Below are 13,394 nucleotides of genomic sequence, written 5' to 3' on the forward strand. Positions count from 1 at the left end.
TTTTTTTTTCTCCTCTTTAAATACTGTCCCCTCTAACGCCATATGGTGACCTCTGTATATCACAGGCCTCGATGGGGGTTGACAAAATGCTGGGTCAAACAGACACTGGGGAAAATAGAGGTAAAAAATATACATGGGAAGATGGGTGGATGTACCTTAGTGCTTAATTTAAAAAAGAAAAAAAAATTAACTACTCTCAGGTAGTTGTAAGATGTTTTTTTTTTATTTTAAGACAGCTATTTAATGCACAGCAAATAAGTCTGAGGATCTAATCAGCAACACAACACAGGTCAAGATGACCTGGAGTTTTGTGTGTGTGTGTGTGTGTGAGAGAGTGCTTAGGCATAGATAAAAGTGCTGTATGAATGTGTGTGATCAGGTGAATGAGACGTGTAGTAGGAAGTGCTTTGAGTGCTCAACTTGAGCAGAAAGGTGCTATTTACATTCAGTCAACTTACCATTTACATTCACTAGTAGGGTCAGAATTTGGTGTAAACAGCATGAAAGCATGGATCCATCCTGCTTTGTATCAACAGCTCAGGCTGCTGGTGGTTAAATGGGGTGGGGGTACTTTCTTGGCACACTTTGGGCCCTTTAGTACCAATTGAGCATCATTTAAACACCACAGCCTACCTGAATACTGTTGCTGACCATGTCCATCCCTTTAAGACCGCAGTGTACCCATCTTCTGATGGCTGCTTCCAGCAGGATAACACACCGTGTCATAAAGCTTAAATCATCTCAAATTGGTTTCTCAAACAGGACAGTGAGTCCACTGCACTGAAATGGCCTCCACAGTCACCAGATCTCAATCCAATAGAGCACCTTTGGGACTTGGTGGAACAGGAGATTCACATCAGGGATGTGCAGCTGACAAATCTGCAGCAACTGTGTGATGCTGTCCTGACAAAATGGACCAAAATCTCTGAGGAATGTTTCCAGCACCTTGTTGAATCTGTGCCACAAAGAATTAAGACCGTTCTGAAGGATAAAGGGTACTAGCAGGGTGTATCTACTAAAGTGTCCGATGGGTGTATATTATAGTATCACACATAAGAAAACAATGAAAACACCAGCACTCTCTCTGGAAAAGGAAAAAAAAAACTTTACTATATTTATTAAAGGGCAAAAAAAGACTAATTTCAGCAATAAGCCATTTTCAGCTTTGAGTGTTGGTGTTTTTTATTTTATTTTCTATACGCCTCAAGACCCGGCACCCCATATGTCCTTTAAAGTTTTGGAATTGAACGCACTATTACTTTGTATTATGATATAAACTAAGAACCAGTCGTTTTAACTGACTGTAGCGCTGGAAGCAAGCCAGGGTACTTGGAATAAAAGGACTCTCAACAGGCCTGTTAAGTAGGAATGTATTCATTTCTAGCAGTGCAATGAACATAGAACTAATTAATATACAGCTGTCTGTAGAAAACCCACATTTCCACAGTGCAAACAAAGCCCTAATAAGAAATGCTCAGACTATGAATGCGCAAATGTGGCCACTCCATGATTAGAATATAAGGACATGACACAAAGGACAAGCAGCTGGCGTATGCGGCATAATGAAAATAAAATGTTGATATGAATTTTTCATGGAGGGACCTGTGACAATTGCCTATGTGTGCATTTTCTGCCTGCTATACATTATTCAAAAAGAACATGTGACTTTAGAGTTTATTTCTGTTTCACTCTAGAAAATATAGAATTTGTGAATATATAATTACAAATAAATAAAGAGATAAAAAAAAAGTTTAGTTTTTTTTTTTTTTGGAAATTCAAAACAGAGCATAAGTTGCTATTTAAGGCTCTTGGTTACGATCTCTTAAAGCTCACAGAGATTTTCATAGACTACAACAGAGTATCCAGGGGATATCTGATGAATGGAATTTTAAATCTCTAGATAGTTTGAGATTTATCAGGTGAATAAAAAAAAAGCTTAAATTATTCTGTTTTACAAACCTGAAGAGAGCAGATGTGAGCTTTCAGTAACTGAACATGACAAAAAAAATCATAATGCATAATAAACCTGAAAGAAATGATGGTAATTATCATTAAACACTGATGTTTATCATATTTTAAGAAATCTTCTTTCACTCAGATTTAATAACTTTACATGCAGATCCATCAAATAATTAGTTACAGTTTTCTTGCTGTAAAAAGCAGAGAGCTGACAATTTATGTGAAAGAAAAAAAAAAAAATGTCCCTCAAATTCTGTCACAGTCTCACACTGACACTTCTGCCATCTCCACTGTTCCCACCATCTGCATTTCTGTGGAAACACAGGAAAGGTAATTTTTAGCCGGAACCTTTGGTAAAGATAGAAATGTTTAATTTGCACTGCACAACAGATGCAGCCGTGACACGAGTGAGAGACTGCATTGCTTCTCAATTTATGAAGGTTTTTTTTTCCCCCAGTTAGTAACAAACGCTGCACACACAAAACATGTGCACCTAACCATGCTCAACTATGCTTTTACATATGACTCGCAATGCAAATTTTGTGTTAAACTTCAGAAAAGGTGTCCATAAATTTCTGCATGGCGTAGTACATTTAGCTCACACTAGCTTTATCTTTGCCCTCTGCAAATTATCGCCAACTTCCCGTTCTTCCATAACAGCACTACAGAGAGCGCTGTTTTGATTGAACTTTAACATTTTGAACAAACACTTGGAATTTGATTGTGGCTTCAGTCACAATCAAAGCACTGAAGACGCTCTATTGAAAGATGTTAAAAGAGATTCCCAAAGTACTGATTTAGACAAAACATACATTTTAGAGCTGCTTTATCTTAGTGCAGCATCTGATGCTGTGAATCATAAAATACTTGACAGACTTGTAAATTATGTGTTATCTGGTGCAGTCTTCAGAGCACATCTGTCTGGTATGAGATACACTGTAGCTACTGATGGATATAGATGAGAATATAACCAAGACATGTGGAGTCCCACAAGGTTTGATTCTTGGGCCACTATTATTCAATCTACACTCTCTGACCACCTCTTTAGGTACATCTATTCAACTGCTGTGTGACGCAAATATCTAATCAGCCAGTCACATGGCAGAAACTCAGTGCATCTGGGCACCGAGGTCAAGAATGACCTGCTGAAGTTCAAATCTGAATGAGGAAGAAAGGTGATTTAAGTGACTTTGAATGTGGAATGGTTGTTGGTACCAGACGGGCTGGTCCGAGTATTTCAGAAACTGTTGATCTACTGGGATTTTCTTGCACAGAATAGAATCTCTGAACATATAAATGCAGCAAACCTTGAAGCAGATGGGCTACAGCAGCAGAAGACCACACTGGGTGCCACTCCTGACATCTAAGAACAGAAAAGTGAGGCTACAATTCACACAGGCTCACCAAAATTGGACAACAGAAGTCTGGGAAAACGTTGCGTGGTCTGATGAGTCTCGATTTCTGCTGTGACATTTGGATGGTAGCATCAGAATCTGGCATAAACAACATGTAAACATGGATCCATCCCGGGTTCTATCAGTGGTTCAGGCTGGTGGTGTAATAGTGTGGGTGATATTTTTTTGGCACAATTTGTGCCCCTCAGTACCAGCTGAGCATCATACTGCCTGAGTATTATTGCTGACCATGTCCATCGCTTTAGGACCACAGTGTACCCATCTTCTGGTGGCTGCTTCCAGCAGGACAACACACCATGTCACAAAGTGCAGAGAGATTTTTTTTTCCAGCTATTCAGGGGACACTAAGCATATTTAGGTCTTTCACCACCAGACTACAGACCCATAAGCTCACTGAACAGACCATCAGAACCACCCTCCCCAACCTGCAGGACATTTACACCAAGCACTGCAGGCTGAGGGCTCTGAAGATCCTAAAACAGCCCAGCCACCCCGGACACTCTCTCTTCTCCCTGCTCCCATCAGGCCGGCGTTACCGCTGCCTGAGGACTAAGACTGAAAGATTGAAGAAGAGTTTTTACTCACAAGCCATCCGTCTGCTCAACTCTGAGCCCTAACTGGACTATTATTGCACTATGTAAATAATATAATATTCTATAGTTCCGTGTAAAAGTGTGTGTATAGTGTATAGTTTATAGTGTATAGTGTGAATTACTTATTTTTATTTTTATTCTTCTTATTTATATGTGTGTATATATGGTTGCAGGTACAAAATACATTTCACTGTGCATTGTACTGTGTATAACTGTGCATGTGACGAATAAACACTATCTTATCTTATCTTATCTTATCACTGTCAAGCTTGAAATAAATAAGAGTTCAGTTAATGACAGAAATGATTGCATTTTGCTCAGTTTGATTGCAAAGACAAAAGTCCAAGTTGTATATCTCGGTGGCCTATGTGATTTAGGTATAATCTCCAGCAACAGCATTATGATAATAACTAAATCAATACGCTTTAGAGGCGTCTTCTCCAGTCTTCCTAAAATATCCTTAGACATCTTCAGCTCTTCCAGAAAGCTGCTGCCAGAGTTCTAACAAGAACCAAGAGAACTGAGCACACTACTGATGTTTACACTGACTCCCGGAGAATAGATTTGAGAGAGCTGCTGCTCGTTTATAGGTCACTCAATAATTTCAGGCATACATAAATTTCCCGACATTCCCTAGATGAATATAAACCCAGGAAGACGCACCGATCTTTAAGAAGCAGTGAACTGGTATAACCCAAGACAGATCAGAACATATTAAAGACACTTTCAGCCACTTTCTGCACACAGATGGATCCAACTTTCTGCTATTCAATAATAAAACAAAAAGAACTTCAATTGTTTTAAAATCTGCACATTTATTTTCATTGATGTGCTTACAGCTTCCTGCTGCTGCTGCACTGCAACTGTGCTATAACTGCACTCCTGGTCTATTTATTTTATTTGTATATATTTTGTTTAGTATTTAAATTGTGTTTGATTTATATTTACTGTATTCTGTTTGCATCACCTTTTTTAATGTTGTCTTGTTTGTAACACCAACACAAAACTGCTTCTGTTTGGAATGCGGTGATAAGATTATGTATTGCAATATCACGCCAATATTTTCTGTTCTCTGATCTGTTTTTCTTGTTAAAATTCCACAAGAAACAAAATGTAGAAAAAAGGTGACAAACAAATAAACCCTGTTGTTGTAGGCTAACGTTGAGCACAAATTTATATGGAAAAAAAGCCCCCACTAAACATGAAAGTGCAATTTCACTAAAATACAGTGTTAAAGCATTTAGCAAATGTATTTATATATTCATGCTGTACATTAATTTTACATGTGGTGGCAGCCACTGCAAAGTTTAAACTGGTATGTCACAGAATTATAGGCTTTAGGAACACTGCCAGTAGATCTAGCTGGAGGTCAGAGGTTACAATGTCAGAAAAACTGCTAGAAAAATAACTAGAAATAAATAACACTATAGCTCATCTGCCACAGCAAGCTAATGTTGTATCTTATTTCTATTTTTTTTTAAAAAGCCATTAATAGCTTGTGGACACTTTGTTTTTGTGCATTGACATGCATGCATGCATTACTTTCTTGGCAGTGCTGTAAATATGCAGGAGTAATGTAATCCTGTAAGGTAATAGCAGGCTGCTGCAACAAACAAAGTATAACAAAGTATAGTTGCAAGTTCTTTTGCAAGGCTTTTTCAAGTAGCTGGGAAGAAGAATAAAAATATACAGTACGTAAGCATTTGGATATTTTTCTGTAAACTTTTGAGTTTGACAGCTGAATGTATTTATGTAACTTCTTCTGGGAGGAGTACATAAATCTCAATTTGTAGTGCTTGGGTCAGCGCCATGGCCAGCTGAGGTTTGTGTGACCTCTGCTATCTCCTGCACCTGCTTTACACATCCCTGTGTGTATTGGCGCATATATATATATATATATATATATATATATATATATATATATATATATATATATATATATATATATATATATATGAATGAATGAAAGTAACTTGTTCTCTTTACATTAACACTGTGTAGTCTTTTAGCCAGTCGTCTCATCTTTGTCGTCCTACTTTGTTCAAAGTGATCGTGATGCTGTATGTCATTTTCCCCCTCATTACGCCTGCTGTCAGTCATTGTGATTGGCAGTGCGACCAGTCTTGTTCAGCACCGAGTTCAGTTCGTTCAGCAGATTCGGTGGCAATATAGCTTCCCCACCCAGAGCAGGCTTTTTGCTGACGGTCTTACAGCCGCTTTGAGGAAGACCAGGCAAAGGCATGGGCTGTGCGTGTCTGGAAGGAGACAGTGAAGGGAACCGTACAGGCAGGCAAACATCCACAGAGGTTCTTCTGTCCATTCGGGGCTTGAGCAGGTCGGTGGACTTTGAGGTGCCTATGGTGTTGGACTTTAAGTGAAGACCAGGATCCTTGGGGGTCCTCCAGTCTCCATCTCTAAGAGAAACGTACCTGTCGGTCGGCTGTGGGACAAAACGGCAGGTATGTACTGTATGCAGTGCAATAAACCAAAGATACTCTAATCTTATAATCATTCTTACACTGATGACAAGAGACTAGAGCTTTAACGAATGCTGTCAACTGAGTAAAAAAATCTAGAACTGATAATCATCCTGTACAGATCACTCTTGATTCTTTTGTTACAAGTTATCTGCCTTTTCCTTCTGGTTATGGTAACTGAAAGACCTGTGACTCGTGGCTTTTTGTGGCTTTTGTGGTTTTTGTCTTTCGTTCTATGACAGCTGGGATTGGCTCCAAGCTGCCTGCGACCCTGAACTGGATAAGCAGTTAAGAAAATGGAAACATGGTCTGATGGCAAATGTACCCACATTGGGAAATAATTGGGAATAACTGGTAGCAAATAAGAGTTATTAAAAAAAAAACTAACTAAAAACTAATAGAGCTATTGAGTCCCTCACCTGTTTGCTGGAGCTGAGGCTCACAGCTCCATCTCTGGTGGATCTGTGATCTTCTGTTTCTTTTGAGGTGATGGATGGTGTGTGGAGGTCAGAACCATACTAAAGAGACAAAGCAGACATTATGAAAAACCTTCACAAAAGGGTTATATAGCATTTAAAACAAGGTTATTTCATATTTATCCATCATCTTTAAACGCTCTTTAAGATGTAGCTCGGCATGCATGAGGCTTGTGCAGATTTCAAAGTAAAATCTAACACGCATAAACGTAGTAACGCGAATGAATAGAGGAACGACGACTCCATTGTCACTGCAAAATAAAAGTGGATGGCTGCCCTTGACAGAGCGAGAATGAAGGAAGGAAAGAAAAGAGAAATAGAAGTGTAAGGAACAATATTTTTTTTTTTTAAAAGTGTGACTAAAAGATATAAAGTATGATGCTGCACTCGAAACCAACGACAGCGTCGGTTTTGTTTTCAGTCAGATTTAGACAAGCATCTTTAATAATGAGGGGAAGTCGTACTCTGTTCCAGTACCATGGTCTGACTGCGCTCTGCTCTCCGGCTAAACTTTCTCTTTAACAATGTCTCCTTTTGAATCACTGTGACCCCCCCCCCCCCCCCCCCCGACCTGTAGAACTGTCTCTCTTTAACAAATCCTTATTTCATCACTGCCAGGACCTGTCCTTGGACCTTTACACCCTCCCCCAACTCTCTAACACTCACCATCACCCATTTTACCTTGCTTCAGAATGAGGTCCTCCATCGCCAGTTGCTATGGAAACTGTTGGAGCACAATGCTCGCTAACAGGTAAGGGAAAGGAAATCAAGAACAAGTGCTCTCTGTCTACTTTCTCATCTACACTTTCTCTCTGCCCTTCCCGCAAGTCCTGTGTCCTTCCCTCAAGCCTCCGTGTTGGAAGCTGACAATCCTGATATTTAGCGGATTTGGGAAGAGAATCCTAATATTTTTAGCCGGCTCCAGTCTGCTATAGATTTAGTTGTTGCAGAGGTAGGAGCTTCTACAAAGAGCAAGAGGGGGGGGGTTACACTGAAATAAACACCTTGAAACACTTAGAAACAACAGACAAAAACTGTCTTCCCCTTTAGATCAATCTCTCCCCAACAGTGTTGCCCTTTTCACTTTCTAACCCAAACTAAGGCACTAAAAGGCTTTTACAGTAAGTACCTGTGATAAACAACACTTTGCTGCAGATGGGTTCCCATAAAGGAAGACAGCCAGAGTGCTAATACTGATGAAATGTGCTGAGCATACAATACAGGGCTGGCAAATCTTACTTCGATCTTTCAGTTAAGGACAAGTGTGAAGTTCAACTTCAGTCATTTACTTGAAAATGAGCAAAAAATAGACACCGGTGTTGACTCTAATGAGAAAATAAGATGCCATTTCTCTTGGAAGGATGGCAGAAATGACTGTGGGTGTGAAAATTAATACAAGATCATGACACGTGTGTAGCTGCCCCCCCCCCCTTAGTTTGCTTTGCCCTGCATTATTTATGTCATATATGCTGTGTCAGCGACTGACAGCGACAACACTTAGCTCTATCCGGAGGCTAAGTACCACAATGTGATTGTTACAGTCGCCTTGACCTTATTCTCACAGCTTTTCCACATAAAGTGATTTATGTTATTGCTGAGTGACCTCGAAAAACTTTACAGTTCTCTCCCCCTGTTTATGTATTTTGTCTGCCTAACAGCACAAAAGGAAATGGATGATTGGAGGGGGGGGGGTTACTATGATTTATCATATCTCCTTGTTCTGAGATATGGATTGTAAAAGATGATTTATTCTGTCTGTATTGGAGGATATTTTTCATCCAAATAAGGAAGGGAAACGGGAGGATGTGTCCACAGTGTGCATGTCACTTTCACTGATATTTTTGGCTCGCAACACCGCAGTAAAAGGCTTTAGAGAGAGGATGCACATGCCTCTCCTGCAGTCCGGCAGCCACACCACACACTTCAGCGTCTACTCATTAAATTGCCTTATCGAGCTCCTGGCGTGAGAGAATTCCTCACTCCTGTTTTAACTTCCTCTCTTGTTGCGCGTCATCTTACCTTCATCCTGATGATGTCTGTCACCCAGCTGACCTGCGTCTCCCTCTTGTCGCAGCAGAAATGCCTGAGGAGGAGAAAGCTCGGTCACATCAGTCACTGATTTCCACCTCATTATTTTCACACCCATTTTAATCAGGCAGCTGGACTTTTTGAGTCACAGCACTGGACAGTTTCTTTTGAGGGGATCATTGTGTTAAAAAAAAAAAAAAAGAGAGACTTCACCATAGCTGCCGTTGCCTTTGATTCTGTGAATCTGCATTAATAACGTATCCCTCTGCAGCAGCGATAAGTTTTATAATTTAGGATAAAGGTCTAAGTGATACCTGTCACCTACTGTTATTTATCAACTATTTCTTGTGCCACCTACTGTGGTCATGTACTGTACTCTAGGTACGCTATTATTAAAAGAATAGAAATAATAATAAATAATAAAGTTGTTTACTCAGTGGTATACATATACAATGCTCTACGTTACTGTGTGTATATATATTCAAGCTAACAAAACTGAAGTATGTTTACCACATTCACCAGCTCAGATAAAATTAAATTCTAACAGAATTCACAGAAGTAATGTGAAAATCAGTGCAACACAGAATTTCTACTTCCACAGAATTTTAATGTCAGTCTATCAGTGTTCATTTCATTGACGAACTAGTTTCGCCATAGTTTTCGTCAATGACGCTTTTTTTTCATGACGAAAACGAGATGATAACTAAATAAAAACTACCTAAAAGGATAAAAACGATGATGAAATTAACTGGCACTTTCATCAACGAATGAAAATGAGACAAAAATGCTCGGTGGGGACGACATCCAATCAGAACTGATTTAATTTTGTGACAGGGCGGGGCAAGTTAGGAAACCATCCAATCAGACGCACAGTTGCACAAATTTGATCTAAACCCGGGAAGGCCACACTAGCCTGTGAATTTTTCAGGCAGAGCAGGCCTACTCATCAATATTTTATTGTTATGCTCAATAAACAAGTTCAGGTAAATAAAAATGTTGTTTGTTCAATATGTTTGTGTGTATTGGTCTTTCAAACATTAATAATATTCCATAACTTTTAATAAATGTTTAATTTTGTGTAAGTGTGTATAATGACGAATTCAAGGGAACTGAAGAAAAAGGATTTACATTTTACACTCTTTATATTTTAGGCGACTGAATCGACTGTAGATTTCGTCGACTATATTCTCACTCTAATTCGTCGACTAAAACTAGACTAAAACTCAAACTATTCAGATGACTAAATTATGACTAAAACTAAATTACATTTTCATCAAGAGACTATGACTAAAACTAAATCAAAATTTGCTGTCAAAATTAACACTGCAGTCTATAGTAATATTAAATATAAAATACTATATAGACCATAGCTTAACAGAATACCTGATTATTGTTTGAGAGATGTGAATCCATATTGCCCAGGGTAATGGAGGCTTTAAATTTAACATTTAATCAGCACTGGGTAATAATGAGTTGTACCTATACCTTAACTGATAGACTGGATAATCACTGTCTTGTATTAAAATGAGGTAGATGTAATTAGAGGCCTTTCACACATCTATATTTTTCAGGACTGTTTCCCCCACAGAGGTTTGTGTTGCAAAGCATGTGCATACAAAAACAATTTCACACCCGATGCACATTTTTTTTCAAAATAATAATAATAATAATAATAATAATAATAACTAGAAGCACTCAGAGAGCGCAAACCTCCGCCAAGGCCATAGGGTCACTGACGCTGTAATACGTGTATCTAAATACTGTGAAATAATCTTTCATCTTTCCCAGACAACAATAACCCCCTATCCCGCAATAGTGAAGAATCATTAAAAAAATTCCTGGATCCAGATCGTGATCCGGATCACCGCCAAAATTTAATAATTTCTTCCTCTTGTCATTTCCAAACACTCCACAAAATTTCATCGAAATCCATTCATAACTTTTGGAGTAATCCTGCTGACAAACAGACAAACAAACCAACGCGACCGAAAACATAACCTCCGTGGCGGAGGTAATAATTACAAAAAAAAAAACAAAAACTGTTTCATTCTCATTTTTGTCAGGGGACTAGCTGATATGTTCCCAGACTGCTGTCTTACTAGCCGGACTGTGAATCTCTCGGTTTGTTTTTGTGTTGCTGGCTACGTCATTATATTTAGGGCTTTTGGTGCTGCCAGTGAAAATCATCCGCTTGTTATCTGCATTGTTTACAAATGTGGATAAATTCAATGCAGACAAAGAAAAGCAAATAAAAAAGCTAAATCGTTGTCATACAATAACCGTTTAACATTTGCTGATTCAAACATGTTTCTGGTTCCAAAAGTCTCGTCCCGTGTAGGGACGGGCGTTCTTAAGATTTCAGGTCTACTACTGAACTACTCTTAGCGCTATTGCTTATCAGTCTGGTACTTTAACTGTATTCTTTTCAGTACTTTTTGGAGAAAGAAACAATCAAATTGATAACAACATACAGTACATAATGTTATTATTATGTTAGAGAGTCGAGTGAAGGCGTATGGATCCTATGCATTTGGTGTTTCAAGAGCGTGAAGGGGTTTACATGCACTCTTCACTTCAAAGTAAAAGACTTTTTTGTGCTGTCACATGAGTTTGACCGCAGACTCCAAATCAGTGATCTGAAGCTGAAACTGGGAATTTCTGAACAACATTTCAGGTGATCTTTAGACCATCTAGGATTGAGTTTAGGAATGCACAAACCCGTAGCAGTCAGCTTACTAATACTTTTAAGTATTAACCCATGTTTGTATTTTAGATGCTAGGCAGTCAAAAACTGCGCATTTCTTCATCTGAACGTGATGCTCGTGTTTCCACCTTTACAAGGAAAAGACCTGCTGCACATGTGGCAACGAGCACTGCTGCCATCGACGCCAGAGAAGTGCAACCGCACTTTTGGGCATTTAATTTTCCCCGCCATCGTCACAACGACTAACTTAGCTGTGTGTGTGTGTGTGTGTGTGTGTGTGTGTGTGTGTGTGTGTGTGTGTAGCCAGTTTAACATCAGGTTTTGGTACACAATCCCAGTCCCATTCCTCCAGATTCTATGTGATGTGCATATATCTGGTTATAGAGATTAGTAAAACAGACAGATGGGGGATGCACTGGAAGCGAGCACACTGCCTTAATGTCACCAGTAGTTGCTAACACAGAGAGAACATTAGTCTATTTTATGTCTCTTTTTGTCATCAGGATAATTATGCTGCATCCCCTCATTGAGGTTGTAAACACTGACATCCTTTGACACTAAGGGGAAGAGGAGCACTTGCTTAAATCTCTCCGGGGCTCTGGAGCGTATAGTGTCAGCTGGCTTTTGTACACGACATCATAAGAAATAATAAAAAATAAAAAAAAACACAATGAACATGGTCACCTTGACAGCACTTCATTTCAACTCTGCTATTAGATTTTTTTTTTTTTCTTGCTTTGGAGAAATTTTAAGCAGTAAGGGTAAAACGTACAATCGTGACTCACAAAACTTCAGTGTGTTACTCACAATTGTTGTTTATCAGTGCAGACAGTGAAGCCCCAGCTGTGAAGAGAGGGAAGACACGGGTCAGGCTTGGAAATTTTAATTCTGCAAGTCTAAACTTGCAATGTCCTGCACACCAATCGAATTCAAAAATAGGGTTCACAAACCACTTTTTTTTCTTTTGGAACAGAAACAGAATCTTCAAGAATTCAACTTCAAATAAGCAATTTAAAACAACTTTCTGAGAAAGTTCTGTAAAGATAGAAGGTCAAAACCTTTTCATGAACATCCAAAGACAGAAAAAAAGTTCCCTACAAACACCGGGTGCCAAACAGTGGAATTAATTAAGCTAATTAGTGCAGTTTCAGCCCACATGTTTATGCATGAGCAGACATCAATATGCTCTGGGCCAAACTGTACAATACACAGAGCACACGCTGCTCACCTATATGCCTTAAAGTACATTTTGTTAGGAGAGTTGCAACAAAAACAGAACTTCTAAAATGTCTTGCAAGCGAGATAATTCATCTGCTGGAGCATTAACGGAGCCTGTTGAGGGTAAAACAGCTGATCTCATATGAACACGATTTACTGTATGAAGCTGCAGCGCAGGCTGGAAGGAATGACCTTCTTCCCACACACCAAGATTTCCATACACTTAAAAGCCTATCAATATATGTATATGTGTGCGTTTCAGTGCAAATTAACCTGCGCACGGGTAATAGAAGGTGAAAAGACCACCTTCCTAGAGAATGCACTTTCCTCAAAAACCTTTGCAGCTGCGGCTGAAAAGAAGCAGAAAAGTGGGGAGAAGAACAAAGCGAGGAAAGGGGGCAGAGAGAGCCAGCAGCCTGGAGCACCACTCCTGTGAGTGAGGGCAGCAGATCCAGCCCAGCAGTAGGCCGCTCACAAATAGACCTCCACCTAATGAGGTACTGGAGCGCTGCCTCTTCCTAACC

General features: G+C 39.3%; 1 protein-coding gene across 1 annotated transcript in view; it reads right to left on the minus strand.

Annotated features, from left to right (window-relative positions):
• Window positions 1-5,933: 5,933 nt before the first annotated feature.
• arap2 (ArfGAP with RhoGAP domain, ankyrin repeat and PH domain 2) overlaps window positions 5,934-13,394 on the minus strand; it is a 174,253-nt gene continuing 166,792 nt past the window's right edge. Inside the window, 4 exon segments of the mRNA XM_030753721.1 lie at window positions 5,934-6,407; window positions 6,864-6,962; window positions 8,940-9,003; window positions 12,460-12,495. Coding sequence (XP_030609581.1) covers window positions 6,060-6,407; window positions 6,864-6,962; window positions 8,940-9,003; window positions 12,460-12,495 — 547 coding nt within the window. The 3' untranslated portion in view covers window positions 5,934-6,059.

The sequence above is a fragment of the Archocentrus centrarchus genome, chromosome 18, assembly GCF_007364275.1.
Source record: "Archocentrus centrarchus isolate MPI-CPG fArcCen1 chromosome 18, fArcCen1, whole genome shotgun sequence".
Lineage (NCBI taxonomy): Eukaryota > Metazoa > Chordata > Actinopteri > Cichliformes > Cichlidae > Archocentrus > Archocentrus centrarchus.